The sequence below is a fragment of the Electrophorus electricus genome, chromosome 1 (assembly GCF_041902795.1).
Source record: "Electrophorus electricus isolate QZ-2024a chromosome 1, ASM4190279v1, whole genome shotgun sequence".
Taxonomy (NCBI): Eukaryota; Metazoa; Chordata; class Actinopteri; order Gymnotiformes; family Gymnotidae; genus Electrophorus; species Electrophorus electricus.
In genome coordinates, this window is record NC_137497.1 from 6,161,221 (window position 1) to 6,186,726 (window position 25,506).

Genomic DNA, 25,506 nt, shown 5'->3' on the forward strand with positions numbered 1-25,506 from the left:
ACGGTGAGTGGCTCCGCGCTGGATCTCGTGTCGTCTATGACGCTTTTTTTCAATGCATGTAGAAGTAATCATTCTCACGTCGCATATAGACCCAGCCAACACTCGTTGTTCTGCCCCCTCTCCTCTCGGTCACACAGAGCCGCTGGCGTTCAGCTGTTTTACCGAGCTGATGAAGAGGATGAACCAGAACTTTCCCCACGGCGGCGTGATGGACACGCACTTCGCCAACATGAGGTCGCTCATCCAGGTAGACCCGCGCACGGTGCCGCTGACGACGCTGCGTTTAACTGCCGTGAAATGAGAATTATGTCCATCTCTCTCTCTCTCTCTCTCTCTCTCTCTCCCGCTTTCTCTCCCTCACTTTCTCTTTGTCCTTCTTTCACCCTGCCTCTTTCTCTTCATTTTTCTTTCCCGCTCCACCTTTCTCCTTGTCTTTTTCCAATTTTCTCTCTCCTTCTCTCTCTCTCTCTCTCTCTCTCTCTCTCTCTCTCTCTCTCCATAGATCCTGGACTCAGAACTCTTTGAGCTGATGCACCAAAACGGAGACTACACCCATTTCTACTTCTGCTATCGCTGGTTTCTCCTGGACTTCAAACGAGGTGAACAGCCATTTCTATGAGGGGTGAACAGCCGTTCGTATGAGGAGGTGGTCTTCATTTCCAACAGCGTCAACAGAAATATGAGATACGTTGGAAGAGTCCTCGGGTACAGTGAGCTTCTGCACAACAAAGTGATGGGCTGCATGCCCAGGAGGGGCCAGAGTCTGTCAGACTATACATTGATTCTCATGTGAGACTGAGCAGTGCGCTCCCGGAGTTTTGATACTGACAGCTGGGAAAAATATAATCAGATATAACTCACCTGAAATGAAACTGATTTTCGCCATGTGGATAGTCTGGATGTTCCACATAGAGCACACAGAGGGGCTTCAGAGTTTTGTGAAACATTAGGTTACAGGAGAATTTAAATTGTTAATTGTGTTTTGGAGCATGTTCGGTCATGTTTTTGATCAGTCTGTTTGATCTCTGCCTGAATTACATCACCAAAACCAGTTGCAGCTGTGATCATTAGAAAACTGACTCAATGGCAGACTATAGCCCCCCCTTTTGGTCATTAATATCCTCAACACTCCCATTTTTGGGACCACTGAACCAGAAAAGCTTCCATAAACCTAAGCTAAATCTAAATGTCAAAATACATGGCTCACACTAGTCTTAGAACAGCTAAACTAATATTCAATATTGAGAAAATGGTCTATGTTGTAGAGATATTTTTCTCTTCTCCAATTTAAGTTCATGACAAGTGAAGAACACAGCACAAGTAGTTTTAAAATTCAGAAATAAACCTTTTTAAACAGAATCCATTCTCTGTGACAAGGATCAGTTCATGCTCAAGAGGGGAAGCTAATGTGCGTTTGTGTTAATCTTACTCAACCAAACTCACACTATGCCTGACTGGATTGCTAGAGTTCTCTATTGATCACTGATTCTCCACGTTAGCTGCTAGCTGGTCAGTTAGCTGATGTAGCTACAGCAGATAGACCTCACATATCAGTAATGTCTACCCTCTCCTTCACTGTTAGCCTTATTGCTCTCAGATGTGTACTGTGAGTTTGGTAAGAGCCGGATCTTTTAGGAAGTTTCACTGGCTCTTTCTGGCATCTTTGTTTATCTTATCTCTCCCTGAAACAAAGGGCACGGCTAAGCACACTATGCAAACAAACATACACACATGCACGCGCACATACACACACGTACACACAGCTCAGCACACTCCCAGTGCCCAAGGCTGTATGAACTCAAACACACACACACACACACACACACACGTACACACAGCTCAGCATACTCCCAGTGCCCAAGGCTGCTTGAACTCAAACACACACACACACACGTACACACAGCTCAGCACACTCCCAGTGCCCAAGGCTGCTTGTACTCACATGCATGCATAGCTCAGTTCAGCCAGGACTCTCATCACATTATGAAACACAGAAATAGACACTATTTGTTGTATTGTATGTAATTGTATTGTATGTAATTGTATTGTATGTAATGTAATATAAAGGTCGATACATTTATATTCTTATTATTCCACACTATGAACTAAAGGTGGGCAACATATCAATATTTTTAATGAAACATGATACATTTCACAATATTCAGCGGAGCTAAATTTTATATAAAGGCTATGACAAACCACATAATAAGGAGCTGCATAAAAAATCAAACAACTGGTAAACAATAATAATAATAATAATAATAATACAATTCTACAGAAATTAATGACATAAAGGCCTAACGAACCTCCACTATCCTTTACTGGTTATCACAATGGGCTGCAAAAACAATGACTGGTTTTTATTAATTAATTCTTAATTTAAATGTGAACCCACAGGTTGTCATTTACCGTCGCTCTAAAAATACTTGAAGCTCTTTTTTAGGATGCAGGCAGAGTTGTAGAATTACTTGGACTTTGCTAATTTATCGCGAAAGTGCTCACATATAGCTATCAGCCTCTCCGACTTTGAAGCAGGTTGTAACTGGGTCTACTAAGGTTCTGTAAGTGCGTTTCTTTTGGTCCGGTTCACAGAGCTGGTGTACGACGACGTGTTCGCTGTGTGGGAGACCATCTGGGCGGCCAAGCACGCCTCCTCCAGCCACTTCGTGCTCTTCATCGCCCTGGCGCTGGTTGAGATCTACAGGGACATCATCTTGGAGAACAACATGGACTTCACCGACATCATCAAATTCTTCAATGGTAAAGCTCCGAACCGCCGGAGCAGCACTGGGAAAGCTAGGCCCTTAGACTTTTTTCGAGAGATGCTTCGTGCATGCTTCAAGAGTTCGATTACTGGCCGTTGCTACCGGCGACCAGATGCCATTGTTAGGTCACAATTGGAAGTGCCAGTAATGAGAATGCACTGTTATGGTCTGTTTTCCAGAGATGGCAGAGCACCACGATGTGAAGCAGCTGCTGGCACTGGCTCGAGACCTGGTGTGCAAGGTGCAGAGGCTCATCGAAAACAAGTAGGCGGAGTCACAAGTCAAGTCCTGCCCTCCCCGCCATCACCATGCCAACGCTTCCCTTCGACCTTAGCAGGATGCAGCCTGACGTTTGGTGTGCTAAAAGCTTACTGCATGAAGCCAAGTGCCCGCTAACCTACCCTAAACTAGTCAGAGTCGTTACACTGTAAAATCAGGCTAAAGTGAGTTTAAAATAGTACTTTTAGAGAACACACATGCTGCTATTATATTTTTGATTCATATTTTGGTATGGATTGAAGCCTAGTTTAAGAGACGGAGGTAAATATTACTTAGTTTGCTAAAGACTTCAACCAAGGTGCAATTTGTTATCAGGCTAGACTGTGACACCTCTATTAGGGCCTGACTGCTGTGCGATGTGATCCACGTTCCCGGGTGAAGCCGTCAGCCATGTGTTTAGCCGTAGCAGCCGGGGGCTTCGCCTTGTTTAGCCCGGCCTCTTCCACAGCCATGCTTCTCTGACCCTAACCCTAGGTTTCGTTGTCTTCTGACGCCATATTCATCGGTGAATCTGGGCTAGCACGCAGCTACACCGGAGCATCCTGTGGCAAAAGGATTGCTTTGGCTTCAACTTTCGCTTGCTTTGTGTTACAGAAGTGTATCATTCTTTGCAACTCTGTTTTGGTAGTGTGGTCACCAAATCAGTATCTTTTGTTCACCAAGTCCAAGTTATTGCCTTTTCATTTATTTATTTGTTTGTGTACTACTCAATATTTCTCCAAATTCCTTTTATCGAATACAACACAAAAGTTATTCAGTTAGTTTTTCAATGCTTTAGTATCTTCCACTGCCGGAACATGGCTTCCTCTGTGTGTGTGTGTGTGTGTGTGTGTGTGTGTGTGTGTGTTACTGCAGTCCTGACTTTACTGTGACTGTTAGAACCAAACAAAAAAAGCTTATTTACATATAATCAAAATATATATTTATTATACATAGAGATAAATCTATTATGAACCGTGACATTAGCGGTTATGTTTTTCTGAATGACAATAAGAGGAATATATTTAGCAGTGCTCTTATTTTATTTTTGCACAACTGAGTTGTTTCCTGTCTACAGTGTGGCCTTAACTGTGTTGCTTGGGTGGTTTCTTGTGGCCTATGTTGTTCTCTGGTGCTGTCAAAGTCTCGTCTAGCTTTTCAGTCCAGAGGGCCACAGTTCCTCAGCCTTTCCAGGACTACAGGACCAGAAGTCCAAACAGGTTTCAGTCAGATTTCTTCAAATCACTGCAAAGGAATGAACCTTTTGGCGTTAACTCCACCTAATAAATTCACCAAAATCAAATGACGCCTGATGAAATTTTTATCTTTTAAAAACACTGAATACAGGCAATGGATGGCTGAAGCACTGCTGGGTCGGATCTCTGTGAAGGAGTTTAGTAAAGATTTCTCTACATGTTACACACTTAAATAGATCTGAATTTAACTGAACTGAATTGATCTGAATTCAATACACAAGTCAAAAATTTGTGTGTGTATGAACACCCGAGCCTGGTGAATAGCAGTGTGGAGATGTTTTATGCATGTCCAATGACTTTTCTTTTTAAACCACAGTGATTACTGTAATCAATTAGATGTGCAGCGCTTTATCAATGGTCTTAAGTTGTCTCGCATTAGATATTGTTCCTTTATTTGTAAAAGCAACCTGCACTGTATTAAGAAAGAATTAATTAATTGTAAAACTTTTAATTAATTTATTTATTTATATCTGGCTGTGTTCATTTTGTCTGTTTTTGTATGTTAAACTAAAACTTGTTATATCGTGGTTTATTACTATTAAATGGTACACGTGCTGAAAAAAAATGGAATTATTACTTTTCCAACATTCTAACAGATTTCTGGTTTTTGGACATACTTCATAAAACAATAACTACATACAGAATATAAACACACAGAGCAGCTCACAATACGTTCACAATAATACCATAAATAAAACGATTGCTTTTACTTTTAAGATACTAACTAGATACTTATGCATACAACGCATTTAACGGTGGGTTGTTTTCTTACCTTTTCATAGTCAAGTCCTAATTTACAAAAAAACGAAGCGCCCGAACAGGGACTTGAACCCTGGACCCTCAGATTAAAAGTCTGATGCTCTACCGACTGAGCTATCCGGGCTCCAGACGTGTTACTTTGTGTACGAGTTAAAGAGGTTACGTTCACTTATCTCCTTACATATTTATTTCCGGTGCATTTGACGTAGCTACGTTTACACCGGCGTTGTCCACACTCGGACACATTCCCGGAGGGTCTGAGCAGGTCCAGTTGTCGGTGAGAAACCTTAAGGTCCATGGTGTGGACCGGAGTCGCCGGCACAAGGCTACATATAGCGGCGGCGCGGCCTGTACATCATCGGTCTATGCTGCTGAAGCCTGCCGCACATGGCGCCTGTATACGGTATGCAGTGCCGCCCTGGCGCCGCTGGATGTCAAAACGCGATTCAAGCAAATCTTCTTTTGTTTCAAAGGTAACAATTCGCCGTAGGTGACTGGGCTGATTTTGGAACATTCTGATGTCTGTTGTGAACACGTTTGGACTTTATAACTTCGTTTCATTATTGTGTGGCTAACGAGCTGAATCTACTGTATTTTTCAGGTCCCGCAGTTTCCGACTTGGGAGCCAGTAGCGGAAAACCAACTTCCTCCGGTGTGTTGTTCATTTTACGACTGCAAAAATCTCAGTCTGCGCACAGATGTTTTGAGTGCCTAAACTCTGGGCATTCGAATAGGTTTCATGTTTCAAAATGATATTCAGCTCGCTAAGAATCGAGTCGATGCACACTTGAATCCGCACTAAACGTTGTAACTCTGTAACAGCTCGTGTCTACAGTATCCTGGAAAATGGAAAATTCTGTTTTACCGCAGCGTACTAAAATCTCTCCAGACCTGGTGGACAAGTTGGAGAGACTCGCTCTTGTTGATTTCGGAAACCAGGAAGGTGTGAACTGTCTGGAGGAAGCAATTCGCTTTGCCGATCAGCTCCATGTTGTTAACACAGATGGCGTGGAACCGATGGATTCTGTGCTAGAAAACAGGTGAGACTGAGCCACAGTGGTGTTTTTTAAACATTTTAATTTTATGACTGTTCAGACAGGCCGAGGCTCTTGACAACAAGCCCAGTTTCACTGATTAAAGCTGAGGCAGAAACTACTGAGTGCTTTTGCCCTGTCCTTAACTGACCTCAGTTGTACTGTTCAGTTATTCTTAAACCACGGCCAGTCTCCGTGATGTACTCTCTTCAGGCCAGCTCCACTATATAGACCATTTTCCCAGAAAACAAACAAGACCTTGCAGTTTCTATGACACTCCACCCAGTAATTCACACAGCTAAGTGCTGTCATTTGGTCTGGTAAAACTGTCTTCCTGTGAGTTTTATCAGATGTAGTGCTGGCTTTGATCCAGGGCCTCGTGTGTTCTTTGACTAAGACTAGATGTGTGAGATTTAAGAAGGCACTACAGAAACAGCACCTCAGGATGTCCCTCTTGCTCTGATACCCGTCCTCCTGATGTGATAGATAAGGCTCTGTACCAAAAACACAGTGTGCAGTCTTCATTGATTATTCAGCCAGCCAGTCAGCCTGTTAATGGATAACACAGGATGTAAAGCACGCTAAGGTGGTATGGACTTTTGCACTGAACATGGCACACTGGGTGGCCCATAATAACCAAGTGTCTGAGAACAGGGATGACAGTTTCTTATCAGGTCCGGCTCTCGGTTTCTCTCTCGACGGCTCAGTTACCCAGTGCAGCTTCTCTCCCCACCAGAGCTCTGCAACTGAGGAACGACGAGGTGAAGGAGAGCGACTGTGTCTCGGAACTCCTCCAGCTCGCCGCAGACAGAGTGGAGGAGTACTTCGTGTCACCTCCAGGTCAGAGCTTAGCCACACGGTCAGAGCTGCCTCTCCCTGTAACATGAGCCGGTCAGGTCTATTTACAACCTTATCTTATAGCTAATGCTAGCTAGCGGTTTATGCTTGTTTGGGGATGGCTGCTAACCATTTAAAAACTAGTCGGCCGAGCGGGTTTCCCATGATGTCGTCCGTTGAAAAGGACTCTTCCCAGATGAGCCCCTGTGAAATGAGCTAGTAGCTCAATTGCTAAATGGTACTAACTGTACCTTGCCTAAATGGGTCACTTTTCTAAGCTAAAACATCTTAGTAATGATAGCACGGTAGAGGGCACCAGCATGGTCTTTTCACAGGCAGAAAATGGTACATTTATGGTGCCTACATACAGAACTGTATTACTCAGCAATGAATCTGTGCTCAGAAAGTGTCTGCATGCTTGTAGTGTGTTTTTACTCAACCCTTGTCCTTCCACTGTATGTAATGCTTGAAGTACTATAAGACTTTCAAACATCAGTTACAGTAGATGCTGAGTTTGCGGAGAGATGAAGGGGTAAGATGGTGGATTAAGAGAGCATGATGGATCTGTTATATGAAACCATCTGAACAAGATTGATCAGTGCTCATGAAGCAACTTTCTAAAAGTCCCTGTCTATACCTGTGTCTGATTAAATAAACAGACCAAAAACAGAACAACAAAGTGAACAAATATTGTACTAAAAACCTGTGACTGGTGCAATAAGCAAAGAAATGAACAAGGAGAGTAGAGGGCAGTGTGTCAGCCCTTACTATTCATGAGGCTTAGTCATTTTGGCATAGCAGTTGTGATGCCTTCCTTTATGAATTTACTGAGCATCCAGCACTGTGGATGGATGACTGAATGAGTAACGTGTCCGTCTGCCTGCTTTACTATACGCAGGAAACATCCCACTCCCGAAGAGAGAGGAGCGATTGGCCATGTTGAAGCATTCTGCATTCTGAATTCAATATATTGTGACTTGTTTTGATGTGTAGAAATGTATAATTGTGTAATAAATATGTCTATTTTAATCTGTCTGGTTTGGGTGTTTTTTTACTCAACACGATCTCTATGTAGCTAAAAGGTATTTTGCATTTTTTACTTGGAGCTTTAGAAATTGAGTCAAAATAAATCCTGAATTGTAACAATAACTGAGGGTGTAATTCTGCGCATACACAGCATCTGCGTACACACATTTGAGAAGCCAAACGGGTTTCATTTCACAAATAAGTTTCATTAGCAAAACCTTTTTTTTTTTTTTTTTTCACTGAGGCAGCATTTTTACTATAGTCACCTGAATCTGCAGTTCATTTAGAGACAGAGATAACCTCTGATATCTATAAAAGATATTTTGCACTTTTTAGCTGTATCTTAAAAAATTAATCCTGATTACTGAATCATATGGATGACATTTTAGGGTGACATTCTGTGCCAGAACCACATTCCACACGCGACGGACCAAATCTGTTGTATTTCACATAAATTGCTACAAGGGATGAGAAGAGCTCCTTAATACTAGCAGTGAGGATCTGCCACTATGAGTAGTCACCTGAATCTGCAGTTTAATTTAGAGACAGAGATAACTATAACATATCTTTTAACTTTTTAGCTGAACCTTCAGATTACTAGTCAAGTGCCTTAACCATTTAATTCCAGCATTTGAGACTGCAAAGTTTACCTGAAACTGGCACGCGTCACGCCCCGGCCGGTACCTAGCCAATCCTCTCATTCTACATGCACCCATCACGACATTCATTCACTTCCCCAATCCCAGTCACCGGTTTATTAATTACCCTCCTCACCTCCTTATTTATTTCCTCTCTTTATTGCCCCCAGAGTTGAGCCTGAAAGCTAAGAGCTACAACGGTGTTGCTAAGCTTCCTGGAGCTCACATTAATACTAAGCATCTTTTGTTTTTAATCAATTTGCACTCTTTAAAAGCTGTATTTTCCTCAACTCTCGTGCCTCACTACTGCTCTCATGGATAATCTCATGGCAAGCTTGCCTTATTTTATCAGGTCCCTGTGAACACATGGCGCGGCTTGTTGGAGTTACTTTGGCTTTGTGAGGTTTTTTGTGAGGAAGTAACTAAAGAACCATAGATTCGATTATATAAACCTGGAAGGTAGATGTGTGTTCAAGCACTCCTGTGCAACTCTTAGATAGAGGAAGGTGCTAGCAGCACACACTGTTAGCCTGATGAATATTTAAATTGCTCTACAGAACAGCATTATGTCAAGTGCTGAACATATAAATGTATGAGCTCATTAAGATGGCCAGTAATTGCTTAGAAATAGACAAAGCAAAAATAGTAGAATATAGCTAATGATTTATTATTACAACTTAGAAGACAGAGTACAGATTATAGTGTCATGTACATTACAGTTGGCACATACAGAGAATAATTTGCTGTTTGACAAACTCTGTGTTTACAGTGACTCTCGTGGTACTGTGTTTTCATCCTCCACGGAGACGCAGAGTCATATAAATGGTGCTTCCTGATGTGATGTAGTCCTTCAGCTTCTTGTCAGATTCCAGCTGTCTGCCGCTGTAGATGAGCCTCTGCTGGTCCCCCGGGGTCCTCTGTTTATTGAAGATCTTTCTCTGCAGCGAATTGACGGTCTCGTCCTCAGTGACATCGTAAGTTTCTGTCTGGCCCTTCTCATTTTTAATGAACACCTGGAAAGGAACCGGTCTCGACAGGATCAGCAGCGACACACTGGTCCCGGAGCTCAGACCGTAAGCACTAACGGTTTTGAGGTCGTTGTCCAGGTGGATCGTGTGTCCGTTGCTGATGCAAAGCTTCTGGCGCAACGGCGGCACTTGGAAGCGCTGCGCGATTAGTTGTTTGAGTTCACCGACTGTGGTGCTCACGGTCACGGTCACAGTCTGTGGCTCTCCGGTCAGACCTTTGATGATAAGCTCCATCATTCCAGTGTGTTCTTGCGCTGTGGATAAAATAAAGCCATTTATTAAAAGGATGAAGAAAAGGGCACAAAGATGATTACCACTCATTAATGACAGTAAAATAAAGCAAAATACTAAATTAAAGCACAATTAACAGTATAAAAACCACTACGCATAAAGTTTAATATAAGAAATCATATGCTTAGATATGGGAAGTATTACTGAACAGGGGACATATTGAATTTTAGAAAAGAAAGGATAATGGATGTATAGGTACATAATTACATTATTTAAAAAAACAAACAAACAGTTGATTTGCTCTTAGATGAGCTCTGAAAATAAGCTGTCTTACCTTTAGAAGAATGATGAGAATATGGCCAAAATATTAGAGTCTCCAAGTAGAGTCGTCTATGTCTCCAAGTAGAGTAGTCTATCTAGTCAACCTCACAAGAAGACCGTAGTGTTATCACGCTCACACTGGCCTATTTAACGAGTTTAGGCTTAGTGACGTCACATACCTTCCGGCAGGTGAGCCTGAGAGCTGAGCAATGTCAGCATGCCTCACAATTAAGATTCGTTCCTCCTTATTTTCGGTTTCCATTCAGAACAGCCACTTTCGACCGTGCAAAGAAAATTACAGTTTATCAGTGGACCAGGGCAGGGGGTCGGTGCATAATTAAGACAGCGGCAAGGTTCCGTTAAAGCAATTTTGTTCTAAACAGAACATTAATGGAACACAACAATGTGCTCTGTTCTAATGAACATTCAGTACATTTTGGCCCATTAATAAATTCATGCACAAACGAGCAATTCACTGAAAGACATCAAAATACAGTTTCTACTTTGGATTTTCACAGGCAAGCTGGAGAAAGGACATGTAAACTGATTATAACTGATGACCAGCGGCATAGGGCAAAATGATGTGGCCCCACCGCTAAAAGCAGGGCGGAGTTACTTAAAAAACATTATTATTTATTATTATTATTATTATTATTAATAACGATCCCCTGGGGATTTGCCCCGAAGGGCGTGCCATACTTGCCCCACCTTTACTCTAGCGGTAATGACAAGTGGAATCCCGTAAAATTATCACGTGAAGGGAAAGTCCCACTATGACGCCAATGACCTATGTCCCATTCCTGACAAAACATGTGTATGCTTGAACAGTTTAAAACAGCAGGGCAGGTGAAAATTCATTAATGAATGTATTTATTTATTTTTAAAAAGTTTAAAAAGCGATATTTGTAAAGTGTCCTTGAGTTTGAGAAAGGCATTATATACATGCAATTAATAATAATAATAATAAATTATTATTATTATTATTATTATTATTATTATTAGTGTGTGTAGACTTCATATTGCAATCATCTCACCATAAAACCCATAAGTTCATAATGACATATTGACCACTTTGCTATGCAGCTATTGTGGCTCCACCCAGAAACAAATGTTCTGGAGTACATTCTTTGCATGAATCACTTATTTGATGTCAGGATAAACCTTCACAGTCACAGTTTGTGTTTCTGCTAAATGAAACCTCCAAATACGGGATCGTCACTGCTACTATTAAGGACCTCTTCTCATCCCTTGTCGCAATTACTATGAAATGAAACGGATTTGGGCCGTCACATGTGAAATATGGTTCTGGCACAGTGATCAGGATTCATTTTTAAAGCCCCAGCTAAAAAGTGAAAAATATCTTTTATAGATATCAGAGGTTCTCTCTGTCTCTAAATTAGACTGCAGATTCAGGTGACTACACTCATTGTGGCAGATCGGTGTAACTTTCCACAAAGAGTTTTACATGAATGGTTGTGAATTTATCATGAATGTGTGTACCTGACAGTAATGATACATTCACAACCATTCATGTAAAACTAGTGCAGAAGGTTTGTTTTCCAACTCTGCTCTTTTGGGCAGGAGTTGAATCAGCCATGGCGTGATCACTGATGTGACCATTTTCTTCGAGTCGTGGTATCTACTCATTTTGTATCAGACGATCCTTCCTAGAATCAGTTCGAGTTTTTTGCTAAATGAAATATCGAATAAAATCTTTCTCGTTTTTAACAAACACCTGGAAAGGAACGGGGGGCTCGACAACGTCAGCAGTATCACACTGCACCCTGAGCTCAGGCCGTAATCATTAACGTTGCTGGAGTCCGGCGTTATGAGTCGCAGGACATGCTCACTGTCAGAACTCTGATCATACGCGTAAATAAAATCTCTGATAAACAAAGAAGAACTTTCTAAAAATAAGCCAGTGCTAGTAAGAATAAATAAGGATGCTACCCAGTCATAAACCTACAGAACACGGAACATGTGAATAATAACAACAATAAAAAACAGGACAGTGTGGTTCAAAAAATCCCTCTATATGCCGGTGCAATAATTTGCAGTAAATTGCAGATTTGAGAATTAGTCGAAGCTGGTCCCGTTCATTGTTGAAAAGCATTACTGAAGCGTCCTCTGGAGAATGTCTGACTACTACATCACAAGGAACTCAAATTTTTATACAGTTTTCCAGGAGCTGTTATATAGATTTCAAACACTAGAATGTAAAAAGGGAGGTACTAGTATTGCTGTTTTAAATGCTAGTGTTTTACATTTCCACTATTATATTCAAACCATACATTATTCAATATATCCAAACTGAAATCCATCATTATGCAAACTGGAACCCAAAACTGTAAGATGGAGTTTTGTACCATTATGTCCAAGTAAAGTATATCCCCTTTTGTTAAAAAAATGTCCTCAATCATTCTATCCTTGGAGAAGAGACAATGAAACTTTGAGAGACTCTCACAGAGTTGTTGGATTCTTTGCACAAATGATCCTACCCACTACTGGTGAAGTTATTTCTTATGTCTGCTTCAAGAATAATCCAGAGTGATATGCTTTATACTTTCACAGACTCACTGAAGCCACCTGCACCAAAACCTTCACGCTGTACTCACGGATAGTGTTTAGCTAGTGTTTAACTGGTTAGCAGCCATCCCCATTCAAACATAAAACTATCGTCAGCTATAAGATAAGGTTGTAAATAGACCTGACTGACTTGCTTTAGAGTGAGAGGCAGCTCTGACTGTGCGGCTAAGCTCTGACCTTGAGTTGAAACAAAGTACTCCTCCACTGTGTCTGTGGCGAGCTGGAGGAGTTCCCACGCACAGTCATCCAACTTCAAATTGTCATCCCTCCACCTCAGAGCTGCACTGGGTAACTGAGTCGAGAGAGAAACTGAGAGACGGACCTGATAAGAAACTGTCATCCCTGTTCTCAGACACTTGGTTATTATGGGCCACCCAGTGTGCCATGTTCAGTGCAAAAGTCCATAAGACCTTAGCGTGCTTTACATCCTGTGTTATCCATTAACAGGCTGACTGGTTGGCTGAATAATCAATGAAGACTGCACACTGTGTTTTTGGTACAGAGCCTTATCTATCACATCAGGAGGACGGGTATCAGAGCAAGAGGGACATCCTGAGGTGCTGTTTCTGTAGTGCCTTCTTAAAACTCACACATCTAGTCTTAGTCAAAGAACACACGAGGCCCTGGATCAAAGCCAGCACTACATCTGATAAAACTCACAGGAAGACAGTTTTACCAGACTAAATGACAACACATAGCTGTGTGAATTACTGGGTGGAGTGTCATAGAAACTGCAAGGTCTTGTTTGTTTTCTGGGAATATGGTCTATATAGTGGAGCTGGCCTGAAGAGAGTACATCATGGAGACTGGCCGTGGTTTAAGAATAACTGAACAGTACAACTGAGGTCAGTTAAGGACAGGGCAAAAGCACTCAGTAGTTTCTGCCTCAGCTTTAATCAGTGAAACTGGGCTTGTTGTCAAGAGCCTCGGCCTGTCTGAACAGTCATAAAATTAAAATGTTTAAAAAACACCACTGTGGCTCAGTCTCACCTGTTTTCTAGCACAGAATCCATCGGTTCCACGCCATCTGTGTTAACAACATGGAGCTGATCAGCAAAGCGAATTGCTTCCTCCAGACAGTTCACACCTTCCTGGTTTCCGAAATCAACAAGAGCGAGGCTCTCCAACTTGTCCACCAGGTCTGGAGAGATTTTAGTACGCTGCGGTAAAACAGAATTTTCTATTTTCCAGGATACTGTAGACATGAGCTGTTACAGAGTTACAACGTTTAGTGCGGATTCAAGTGTGCATCGACTCGATTCTTAGCGTACTGAATATCATTTTGAATCATGAAACCTATTCGGATGTCTAGAGTTTAGGCACTGAAAACATCTGTGCGCAGACTGAGATTTTTGCAGTCATAATATGAACAACAAATCAGAGAATAAAACAATTTGAAGAAAATGATCACATCAGGGCTGATTCAACTCCTGCACAAAAAAGCAGAGTGGAAAAACAAAACTTATGCACTAGTTTTATACGAATGATTGTGAATTTATCATTAATGTGTGTCCCTGGTCTTTGTGGAAAGTTACACCAATCAGCCACAGGTGGAGTCAGGTGGAGTCACCTGAATCTGCAGTTTAATTTAGAGACAGAGAGAACCTCTGATATCTATAAAAGATATCTTTCACTTTTTAGCTGGGGCTTTAAAAATGAATCCTGATTACTGAATCATATCGTCACATTCAGAGTCCCTCCCAGGTTCCAGCTTCCGTTGTTTCCCTGTCTTGTTTTTTTTTTGTTCCGTTCCATTGCTTCGTTTTTTCCTCCCCTCGTTTGATTTTCCACACCTGTCTCTCGCTTCTAGTATTAAGTTCATGTATTTAAACCCTGTCTGGATCCCAGTGTTTTGGCGGTTCATTTGAATGGTTGTATGTTTATTTCGTATGGTTGTGTTGGTTTGTACTCCGTGTTTCCTAGCCCCGATTTTCCCTAGCCTTAGTATTAGCCTGCTTCCCCGTTTGCCTTCGTTTGTGTTTATTTTGTTTACTCATGTATCCCCGTGCTATCCGTGTTGGCCCTTTGACCCTGGACTATAACAACAACTCTGATTTTGGATTTGCCCTGAATAAATCTCACTCTTCTCCGCACATGCGTCTGCCTCCTTACCGCTCAACGTTACACATATGGATGACGACTCAGGGTGACATTCTGTGGCAGAACCACATTCTACATGTGATGGACCTTTTCACAGTAATTGTGGCAAGGGTTGAAAAGAACTCTTTAATACTAGCACTGAAGATCCCATATTTAGGAAGTTTCATTTAGCAAAAACAGCAACTGTGACTGTGCAAGATATCCTGACATCAAATAAGTGATTCGTGCAAAGAATGTACACAAAAACATTTGTTTGTGGGTAGATCCACAAAAGGCAACACAGCATAGCAAAGTATTCAATATGTCAGTATGACTTTATGTAGGGAGGGATTTTTGGTGAGACGATTGCAATGTGAAGTCTACACACACGAATAATTAGCTTGCCCTGCTGTTTTAAACTGTTCAAGCATACACGTTTTCTCAGGAATGGGACATAGGCCATGGCGTCCTAACAGGACTTTCCCTTCACGTGATAATTTTCCGGGATTTCACTCGTCATCACCGCTGTCGTAGGGGTGGGGCACGTATGGCACGCACTGGATTTTTCTTTGCACGGTCGAAAGTGGCTGCGTTCTGAATGGAAACCGAAAATAAGGAGGAACGAATCTTAATGGTGTGAGCGTGATAACACTACGGTCTTCTTGTGAGGTTGACTAGATAGACTACTCTACTTGGAGACATAGACGACTCTTGGAGTCACTTGGAGACTAATATTTTGGCCACATTCCCATCAATCTTTTAAAAGTAAGATAGCTTACAGTTTCAAAACTCATTTGAGAGCAAATCAACTGTTTTTCTAATAATGAAATTATGTACCTATATCTCCATTATCCTTTCTATTCTAAAATTCAATATGCCCCCTGTTCACTAATACTTCCCATATTTAAGCATGTGATTTCTTATATTAAACTTTATGCATAGTGGGTTTTATACTGTTAATTGTTTTTTAATTTAGCATTTCGCTTTATTTTACTGTAATTGACTAGTAATTGACTAGTCATCAGCTTAGTGATCCTTGTTATAAGTGGCTTTATTTTATGCACAGCACATGGAGCTTATCATCAAAGGTCTGACCAGAGAACCACAGACTGTAACTGAGTGCGAGCACCACAATCGGTGAACTCAAGCAACTAATTGTGTAGCGCTTCGCAGTGCCGCCGTTGCAGCAGATGTTTTGTGTCAGCAACAGAGACATGACCTCAAAACCTTTAGTGCTTACGGTCTGAGCTCCAGGTCCAGTGTGTTGCCTCTGATCCTGTCGAGACCGGTTCCTTTCCAGGTGTTGGTTAAAAACGAGAAGGACCAGAAGAAAACTTACGATGTCACTGAGGACGAGACCGTCGATGAGCTGCAGAGAAAGATTTTCAATAAGGAGAGGATCCCGGTGGACCAGCAGAGGCTCATCTACAGCAGCAGACAGCTGGAACCTGACAAGAAGCTGAAGAACTACAACATCACATCAGGAAGCACCATTTATATGACTCTGTGTCTCTGGGGAGGATGAAAACACAGTACCACGAGAGTCACTGTAAACACAGAGTTTGTCAAACAGCAAATTACACTCTGGATTCAAGATATATGCCCCAACTGTTATTAGCATGTCACTGTAATTTGTACTCTGTCTTCTAAGTTATAATAATAAATCATTAGCTATATTCTACTATTTTGCTTTGTCTATTTCTAAGCAATTACTGGCCATCTTAATGGGCTCATACATTTACATGTTCAGCACTAGTCAGAATGCTGTTCTGTAGAGCAATTTAAATATTCATCAGGCTAACAGTGTGTGTGTTGCTAGCACCTCCCTCTACCTAAGAGGTGCACACGAGTGCTTGAACACACATCTACCTTCCATATATAATCAATCATTTTATATAATCAAATCTATGGTTCTTTACCTCTTAAAATCAGGCAAACCCACCATGGCACTCTCAAAGCAGGAGTGAGGAATGTGGGTTGAGGAAAATAAGGCTTTTAAAGAGTGCAAATTGATAAAAACAAAAGTTGCTTAGTACCATGCGAGTCCTAGGAAGCTTAGCAACGCCTATTGGGACCGTGAATGAGAAACACCAGACTTGGGCAAATGTGGGGGCTAAATAGGGGGCAATAAACAAGGAGTAGGTGAGGAGGGTAATTAATAAACTGGTGGCTGGGACTGGGGAAAATGAATGAGTGTCGTAACAGGTGCATGTGGTATGAGAGGATTGTCAGGGTACCGGTCGGGGCGTGATGCTTGACAGCTTCGTATAACTAAAGCCACAAATCTAAAGCCTCAAATGCTGGTATTAAGTGGTTGAGGTACTTGACTAGTAATCTGAAGGTTTCCAGTTCCCCACCACTGCCAAGTTGCCATTGTTGGAATCCTGAGCAAGGCCCTTAACCGGCAATTACTCAAGATGTGCTCAGTCATAATTGTAAGTCACTTCAGATAAAACTCAGCTAAAAGGGCAAAAAAATTGGAGGTAAAACAAAACACATTTGCTTCTGACCTCAAAACACTGTCCTTCTGACATGTCAATTTAGCGCTGGTCTACAACCTCGTTTTTTGTTTTTTTTTTCATGTTTCATTCATATTGGATGTGTGTTTGTTTTAAGAACACACCGCAAAAAATCTGCACACAACATCCCTTCCTGCTCAGACAGCAAGTCTCCTCAGGGGGAATTGACTTTCAAAGAGATAAACTGGCATCCTCAGTCAGTCCACCAGGTTATCTGTTATACAGTAGATGAAGACAACTGCTACTTTGATGCCTTATGACCCTTAGTGCCCTTACGTTGAAGGCTGCGGTATTTCGGGGTTCACATGATCCTGTTCAGTAGACACAGGGGCCCTGTGTATCAATTATTAAGCACACAGTCCCCCCTCCCCCCAACACACAATAGTACTCATAATATCTTGATGACCTTTGCTTTGCATGCAAGCAGCAAAGGATGCCTGCTCATACTTTCTACTCTCCAGCACTGGGGAGAACAGAGAACATAGCTGTGTTCGATTAATCAAACCGTGCTTTACTTTAAACAAAAAACATCCCGCTCCCATAGAGAGAGCTGCAATCTGCTATGCTGAAACACTCTCGATTATGAGTTAACTATGACCAAGAGACTCATTTCAGTGTGAAGAAATGTATAATCAATAGACAAACTGAAACTAACGTGACCCTCGTGTTGCCATTAATGTCTTTTCTCCAAAAATTTAAGGTGATTAGTTTTATGGAGTTGTCACAGTCTTTGAGACTGAAAGACAACTTGCCCTTTTAAGAATGGACGCAGGCCATTGCTTCTCATACCAGGACTTTTATTGTTTAGAGCTGTAAAAGGAAACATAACCAAGTGTGACCTAGTGAATAGACGGGCCGCTGATATAAAACGATTTACGTAATGCATGCGCTAAAGCTCCAAAAAATGATCTCAGGAATGTGTGACCTAGATGACTTAAAAAATAAATAAATAAATAATAATAATAATCAGGCCTGCAGTCGGTTTCTATTTCCTTTTGGCATCTTTCTGTGACGTTCCGTATCGACTGTAATGTTGCCAGCAAATTGCATAAATTCATGATTAAGGTCAAACAGAGTTAAACGTTAACCCCGCATGCCGTGTTTTGAATACTGCGTCAGGTTTAGCTGTACGGTCTTTGGAAAATTAGTATTTAAAAGTACAGATTCAAATAGGCTACAGCTTTTAAGTACAAAGGCAAAGACAGTGGACGCGAGAGCAAAACTTCGATGTTTGGTTTAGATATTATAGTCCACATCGTGCCGTTTCTCAGAAGAAGAAAAAAAATATTGCGATGACGTCGGCATTTAGGTCAGGAATGGAAACCGAAAGCATGCAAACTTTGGAAAACGAATCTTAATAGCAGGGCGGGGAATGTTGTGTTTTCATCGGGTGTTCCCACGACCTGCTATATAAAGAGGGACGAGATTATTCTCCACATATCTTACGCTTCGTTACTTGTTACGCAACTCAACCGCCTATTCAAGACACACGCAGGACATTATTCTTTCAAAGGTAAAATATATTCCATTGTAAACCACGAGATAAAAGCCCTGTTAGGGACGGCTGGGGCATTTTCGTTGATGGTGTAACTAGTTGTCTTGCTTCGTGCCCCGTTTTCTATCCGTTCAAATATATAATTTTACCAACAGAACACACTGGGATGATGGAGCTTATCATCAAAGGTCTGAACGGAGAGCCACAGGCTGTGACCGTGACCGCGAGCACCACAGTCGGTGAACTCAAACAACTAATCGCGCAGCGCTTCCAAGTGCCGCCATCGCGCCAGAAGCTTTGCATGAGCAACGGACACACGATCCACCTGGACAACGACCTCAAAACCGTTAGTGCTTACGGTCTGAGCTCCGGGACCAGTGTGTCGCTGCTGATCCTGTCGAGACCGGTTCCTTTCCAGGTGTTCATTAAAAATGAGAAGGGCCAGACAAAAACTTACGATGTCACTGAGGACGAGACCGTCGATTCGCTGCAGAGAAAGATCTTCAATAAGGAGAGGACCCCGGTGGACCAGCAGAGGCTCATCTACAGCGGCAGACAGCTGGAATCTGACAAGAAGCTGAAGGACTACGACATCACATCAGGAAGCACCATTTACATGAATCTGCGGCTTCGTGGAGGTTGACAGCCCTTTAGCAAAGCTGGTGCTGGTCTTAAAGTTCATGTTAATTTGTGTCGATTCAATACTGTTAATGCATTAATAGTCAGCAGAACGTGTAGCTTACGTGTAAAAGGCTCATACTTAGAAGTCGTTGCAAGTGAAAATTTCAAGAAACATTTATCTGAATCAAAATGGAAATAATATACCTACTGCGCTGGATGTGGTTGGCATATAACTGGAAGAGCTACGTTAAGTGTTTAATTTGGTGACTAAGGTGTTTTTATTTAATGTATGTGCAAAGTTGCCAGCTAATTATTCAGTTATTGCTTTGCACTGTTTATGACTGACAACTGATTATTTTAGCCTGTTTCCTCTTCATGCTGTTTCCTAATAAGCTGTTGTTAATTAAATTTATACGCACTCTTAAAAGTACACGCACTCTTAATTTTATCAATATCGTTTGGCTTGTCCCTTATGGACCTGTTGAAATGTACCTGTATGTTTGAACCGCATCATTATTCGCCTATGCGAGCTCAGAGACTAAAACGAACATGCATTGATACACGCTTTCAAACAAAAATCTAGTAATATACACTAGAGGTACACGATGGGTTTCGGGTACAGCATTTAAGATTCTTCAGAAAGACCTCCGACTCATTCTCAAACGCCCTAGCCCGATCGTGCCTTGCCTATTCTACAAGTTGTTTTTTTTCTTCCACTTTTGAGAAATGCAAAAATAAAACGTGCAGATTACAAATGCACCCAGGCGTACGATAGGAACGCACCATTTTTTTGCGTTTATTTCAGCTGGTGAAGGACTGCGGAAGTGAACCTGATGCAATAGCTCACAGCTCACGGAAACATCGCTGGGCCTCTCGGTAACGGGACTGTTTTGATCCTAGATGGCAGAATTCCACCAAAACAAAGGATCGTTTCCCGTTAAAAGAAAGTGAAATTCAACTTTCAGGGTCAAGAAAGTGAACAGAAATATTTTCAGTTCACAGCAGGTGGTATCAGGTAATATGACTGATAGGTTAATTTCCAATTTGCCAAATGCTCCCAGACTTTGTAAGACTAGGTTGGGCCTACGTCAAGAATCCACGAGGTTTCTGCAAATTCACCTGACCATCCAGAGACATGCGACCATTTGCAAAACATCTTACATTTCTATATTCATTATGCTTGTATTATAGATTATCAACAGCAACTAATTATTTTATTCACAGATCACCAAAACTATGCTGTATGTACAATTATTAGGCAAGTTGTATTTTTGAGGATTCGTTTTATTATTGAACAACTACAATGCACTTGGTCAATCCAAAATGTTAATAAACCTCAAACCTGAATATTTAAGAACGTAAAAGTGAGGTTTTGTCTTTCTTTGGAGAATATCCATGTGTGCATAATTATTGGGCAACGATTAGTGTGAAAAACTGAAATTTTCCAGTGTCACTTGTTTATTTTCCATCACCAAAAACTTACAAATAAACATTTCTGATATTTAAAAAATAAATGTGACCAATATAGCCAGCCTTCTTTTCAATAAACCCTTCATTCATGGAGTCGAAAATTGAAAATCAACTTTTTGTGCAGCAGCAACCACAGCCTCTCAGACACTATTCAGAGAGCTGTACTGTTTTCCTTCACCGTAAATCTCCCATTTAAGAAATGCCCACGGGTTCTCAATAGGGTTTAGGTCAGGTGAGGAAGGGGGCCATGTCATTATTCTTTCACCTTTAAGGCCTTTACTGGTTATGATACATGAGATGGAGCATTGCCCTGTATAAAAATTATGGTTTTCCTGAAAGATGCAGACTTTGTCCTGTACCACTGCATGAAGAAAGTGTCTTATAAAAACTGGCAGTAGGTTTTGGAGTTGATTTTGAGTACATCTTATAAAACCTTTAAAAAAATCTGTCTTCAGATATTTCTTGACATTTCACCTTATGTGTCTTGTGCAGTGGTGGTCAGGTTTCAGCCTTCCTTACCTTGGCCATGTCTCTGAGTACTGAACACCTTCTACTTCTGGGCACTCCAGGTAGGTTGCAATTCTGGAATATGACAGCACTGGAGGATAACGGGTTCCCAGTCGCGTCACGTTTGATCCTTCTCAAATCATTTTGGCAGTTAATTTGCGTTGTTTTGTTCACAACACGTTTCTTGTAACCCTGTTGAATATTTGCAACAAAACATTAGATTTTTCTGTGATCATGCCCAACAACTGTGGGCATGCAGTGTGCTGCATCCCTCTGAAAGACTTTTTACAATTACTGACTTTTCAGAGTCAGTTATATCTCTTTTTTGGCCCATTTTTACCTAAGGAAAAGAAGCTGCCTAATAATTATGCACAACTTGATATACGGAGATGATCTCTTTAAGCCACACCCCCTTTCCTTACACAAATACATACATCACATGATATGCTTAAATCCAATAAGCATTCAGGTTTATACAGCTTGGAGTTGGAAAATATACATAAAAATGATACGGTCAAAATACTCTCCTGCCTAATTGTGCACACAGTGTACTCTTGATAATGTTGACCATGAAAACAGGGAATTTGGTATCCGGGCTTATAGTACAACTTTCCTCAGGGTGCGTCCTACAGTTGACGCAAGAGGAGGCAAACATTTTGGATAGATCTGGTCAGAAAAGCACCATCGATGTGAAACTGGAACTCGGTTCAAAGAAAACTGAGGGCCCGCCACCCCAGACTAATAGAGGAAACCACTGTGGTAGCAGGTGGTTGAGGAGAGGAGTTACTCACAACTTTAGTCAGCACCATTTTAATGTACTCGATACAAAATATTAAGGCCATGAATAGGGCTGAAGAGAATGCATCATAACTAGCATATTTTTTCCTGTACACTCCAAAAATTTGGATTTAGTATCCTTTAATCAGTATACATTTCATTCAACTCCATTAAACATTTGCACACTATGACTGCTTCAGAGTAGTCTACAGAATGCATGTATGAAATAACAATTCTGTACAATACCTCATTCAGCACAGGCAGAATGAACATCCGTGGCATTAGTGTACAAAAAAAAAAAAAAAAGTTTCAGTGCAATGTTCATTTAAAATGATAAAAAGTAAATTAAAGGAACACTTTTGAAAATAAACCAGTAGCACTACACATACATGTGCTGCAAATGTCCCTGGATTATACTATAAAAATGCTTATTAGAAATGTACACTATGAGACAATTCAAATACACCTGATTTAGTGGACTTTGAAAGGCACAAAGTAGATTCATTAGTGGTCTGTGTACCCCAACCCTTAGTGTACATCATTTCCTGACAGAGGCGAGGTAGGCATACCAGAACAAGGCGATCATGTTGGCAAACAGTACCCGAAACTGCAACGACAGAGGAAGAGGCAGGTAAAAAAAAAAGTGACAAAAGGCAGAGCGTGAAATAATAGTTCAACAGGGCACCTTGTTCAACATGCATCTCTCTGCACACTGGAGTCAGACTCACCTGTACAGGTACGTAGTTCACATTGACAAACTGAAAGGGAGTCCAGACTTTCCAGTTCATCTTTAGAGCAGTCCAGTACCTCGTTTTCACTTTGTGCTGAAGGTCTGGCATGGTCTTGCCCTGCAAGGACCACGCAAAGCACTGCTGTAACCACAAGGGGGCACTCCAGCATAAATGCAAGACTAGCTTCATACAGTATTACTAGTTAGATTTTCTGTGGAAATATTTTTAAAGGAATAAGAAATAAATACAAAAGAAAATTCTAGAGACATTGCGAGGGTTGCAATTTGTGGTACATCATTTCTATCTAGAATGATTTTGCTAAAGTGGGGTAACAAGAAAAGCCCTGTTTTTAAACTTCTAGGACTTCGTGAGATACTGGAACTGTGACATTCCAAAAATACCAAGAGAGCTTTATTACCAGTACTGTCTGATATTCCCAGAATACTGAGCTTTATTACCAGCACTGTCTGATATTCCCAAAACACTGAGAGAGCTTTATTACCAGTACTGTCTGATATTCCCAGAATACTGAGCTTTATTACCAGCACTGTCTGATATTCCCAGAATACTGAGCTTTATTACCAGCACTGTCTGATATTCCCAGAATACTGAGCTTTATTACCAGCACTGTCTGATATTCCCAAAACACTGAGAGAGCTTTATTACCAGTACTGTCTGATATTCCCAGAATACTGAGCTTTATTACCAGCACTGTCTGATATTCCCAAAACACTGAGAGAGCTTTATTACCAGTACTGTCTGATTTAGAAGCCTATGTCAGTACTTTTTATAGCTTGGGTGTGTTTCTGTCTCGTCTGCTACAGCTCACTGGTGACACTGTGTTCGCGTTACTGCCTTTTCTGCTTGCTGTGAAGCTTTAGTAAACTAGGATACAAGCAAGACTAAGTGTCCTAGATCAGGAGCCTGCTGTTTGGACATGGACAATTTTAACCCGTGCGCTTTAGGCCGTTATAAAATTAGTCACTCCGGCTCACTTCAAAAGGCATTATAGGACACAGGCAAGCTGCGTGACAATGAAGAGGAGGAAGAGGTTTACCTCCAGAGCATTCATCACGATGAAGAAGAGGAAGAGGAAGGCAGGCGCGAACACGAGCCGCTCCAGCAGCAGCCTCTTCAGCGTAGTGTAGGGTGCCGCCGCCGGGAACAGCACCTCCAGCAGGTGGTAGAAGTAGTGGCTCACTGGCCCCGTGACCGCAAGCCTGCAAGCACGAGATCAGAGGTTGTACACCTCACATAGGGAGAGGAAGAACTTCTGGGAAATGACGCTCGAAATTATGAGACAGGTTGTTTGAAATGCAGTCACAACACACACTGACGCAGTGGATTTAAATCAATGCACACACACACACACACACACACACCACACACCTGACCGTCGCAATCAAGAAACAGAGCTAGTAACCCTTACTGAAGCAAACCGTGTAAACGCATTTGGGTTTAACACCAAGACTCACGCGAGGCCATTAATAAGACGACCCGTGAATACAAACTTTGAGGGCATGCATACTAAGCATCAGATGGTCGCCATATTCATACCCATATATTGCAAAGCGGACGGGCCCGTGGACATCGAACTCGTGCACTGGCTGGCCACCTTTATGCTTCTTCTTGGCGTCCAAAGCCTGAGAGATGAGGTTTCCCAGTGCAGACAGAACACCGCTGCAGGAGGAACACACGTGCCATTGTCTCGGATTTGCTCGTGTTCAGTACAGGCACACAGTAGGCATTAGAATGCACAGAAAAAGATTATTATTTTTAAATTCAGCATAAACTTGAAGGAAAAAAGTTGGAAAACTGCATCAAATCACACAGATAACACAAAGCCCATATTTTGCAATTCGGTGTATTGCCAAGGGATCAGTGGGTTGCCTGCACTTTAGACCTTTTCCTTTAGTGGGGCGAAACCGCCAACAGCTACCGATTGGACAAAAAAACCCTTGCAGCTTAAAAGAGCAGAACGAAAGCAAAGGTCCTTGTCGCACATGAGCAAACACGACGGAAATGGGACCGAACAATAAAGTGACGCAACGTTAAAAAGGCTTAACTGGCATTAGAAAAGCCGTTCCTGGGTTAAAACACGAAACTCTTGCATTGCCGCGTCAGGGGTCAAACCAGAGCGGAGCATTACGCGCTGCTAACCCCAACTAACTTCACTATTTCCATGATTGCACGTATTAAAGCAGCGTTAACCTCTCTGAAATGTTCTCTGGTAAAGATACAAGACATTACCACCACGCCCGGGCTGCTAGCTTAGCATTAGCGATGCTGCCAACTGACCTCGTCACCGACTTGGTGATGATCGGATATTTCTTCAACAGGTGCAAATACCGCTGCACCAGCCCTGTGAGGAGAGCCGCATCGGGTACGCTGTGCGCCGGCATGGCTGGCTGGCTGACACGCTGCTGCTCGGGCGGCGGTGAAAGGGAAAGGGGTAGTGGGCGGGGCGTGGAACGCCAGACGACGTACACGTCATGCCGGCCACGCCCCCTCGAGGCCCTTGTTATATATACGCGATACTTCATGCGAAAACGCACGGCCAAAGGACAA

General features: G+C 41.9%; 5 protein-coding genes, 1 non-coding gene and 2 pseudogenes across 13 annotated transcripts in view; 4 read left to right on the forward strand and 4 right to left on the reverse strand.

The window, feature by feature from the left end:
* The window catches only part of sgsm1a (small G protein signaling modulator 1a), a 40,538-nt gene extending 35,694 nt beyond the window's left edge, over nucleotides 1-4,844 (forward strand). For 3 of the 4 annotated variants that reach the window (XM_027027172.3, XM_081710101.1, XM_081710110.1), the window contains 5 exons: nucleotides 1-3; nucleotides 138-247; nucleotides 503-599; nucleotides 2,593-2,760; nucleotides 2,945-4,844. The exon at nucleotides 1-3 is cut by the window's left edge and continues 80 nt beyond it. In XM_027027172.3, coding sequence (XP_026882973.3) covers nucleotides 1-3; nucleotides 138-247; nucleotides 503-599; nucleotides 2,593-2,760; nucleotides 2,945-3,033 — 467 coding nt within the window. In that variant the 3' untranslated portion in view covers nucleotides 3,034-4,844. Of the gene's footprint in view, nucleotides 4-137; nucleotides 248-502; nucleotides 706-2,592; nucleotides 2,761-2,944 lie in introns of those variants that run through there. The other variant, XR_014122573.1, reaches the window with a different exon arrangement.
* A 245-nt stretch (nucleotides 4,845-5,089) lies between these two features.
* Nucleotides 5,090-5,162, reverse strand: trnak-uuu (transfer RNA lysine (anticodon UUU)). The gene has a single exon. It is a non-coding gene; the product is annotated as a tRNA-Lys (tRNA).
* Nucleotides 5,163-7,938, forward strand: gatc (glutamyl-tRNA amidotransferase subunit C). The gene is made up of 5 exons (XM_027027160.3): nucleotides 5,163-5,511; nucleotides 5,640-5,690; nucleotides 5,909-6,078; nucleotides 6,809-6,912; nucleotides 7,808-7,938. The coding sequence occupies exons 1-5, from the start codon at nucleotides 5,335-5,337 to the stop codon at nucleotides 7,867-7,869; spliced, it is 564 nt and encodes a 187-aa protein (XP_026882961.1). The 5' UTR covers nucleotides 5,163-5,334; the 3' UTR covers nucleotides 7,870-7,938.
* A 1,281-nt stretch (nucleotides 7,939-9,219) lies between these two features.
* LOC113588116 (uncharacterized) lies at nucleotides 9,220-16,182 on the reverse strand. 2 transcript variants are annotated; one of them, XM_027027170.3, is made up of 2 exons: nucleotides 16,059-16,182; nucleotides 9,220-9,855 (listed from the first exon to the last, which is right to left on the reverse strand). In XM_027027170.3, exon 2 carries the CDS (start codon nucleotides 9,836-9,838, stop codon nucleotides 9,365-9,367), a length of 474 nt encoding a protein of 157 aa, XP_026882971.3. In that variant the 5' UTR covers nucleotides 9,839-9,855; nucleotides 16,059-16,182; the 3' UTR covers nucleotides 9,220-9,364. The 2 variants fall into 2 exon arrangements, with proteins under 2 accessions (XP_026882971.3, XP_026882972.3); XM_027027171.3 differs by lacking the exon at nucleotides 16,059-16,182 and adding an exon at nucleotides 10,167-10,367.
* Nucleotides 10,545-13,975, reverse strand: LOC118241297 (glutamyl-tRNA(Gln) amidotransferase subunit C, mitochondrial pseudogene; annotated as a pseudogene).
* LOC113588117 (uncharacterized) lies at nucleotides 14,460-16,499 on the forward strand (annotated as a pseudogene).
* Nucleotides 16,500-18,486: 1,987 nt separating this feature from the next.
* LOC113588133 (uncharacterized) lies at nucleotides 18,487-19,880 on the forward strand. The gene is made up of 2 exons (XM_027027190.3): nucleotides 18,487-18,850; nucleotides 18,988-19,880. The coding sequence occupies exon 2, from the start codon at nucleotides 18,999-19,001 to the stop codon at nucleotides 19,473-19,475; it is 477 nt and encodes a 158-aa protein (XP_026882991.3). The 5' UTR covers nucleotides 18,487-18,850; nucleotides 18,988-18,998; the 3' UTR covers nucleotides 19,476-19,880.
* An 883-nt stretch (nucleotides 19,881-20,763) lies between these two features.
* Nucleotides 20,764-25,496, reverse strand: pxmp2 (peroxisomal membrane protein 2). Of its 4 annotated transcripts, XM_081710197.1 has the most exons (6): nucleotides 25,237-25,490; nucleotides 24,496-24,618; nucleotides 23,996-24,158; nucleotides 22,936-23,079; nucleotides 22,777-22,814; nucleotides 20,969-22,442 (listed from the first exon to the last, which is right to left on the reverse strand). In XM_081710197.1, coding segments are annotated over exons 1-6 (714 nt in total). In that variant the 5' UTR covers nucleotides 25,482-25,490; the 3' UTR covers nucleotides 20,969-22,441. The 4 variants fall into 4 exon arrangements, with proteins under 4 accessions (XP_081566328.1, XP_081566323.1, XP_026882968.1 ...); XM_027027167.3 differs by having other exon boundaries at nucleotides 20,969-22,814; nucleotides 22,936-23,055; nucleotides 25,237-25,496; XM_081710186.1 differs by having other exon boundaries at nucleotides 20,969-22,814; nucleotides 25,237-25,496.
* Between the last annotated feature and the right edge of the window lie 10 nt (nucleotides 25,497-25,506).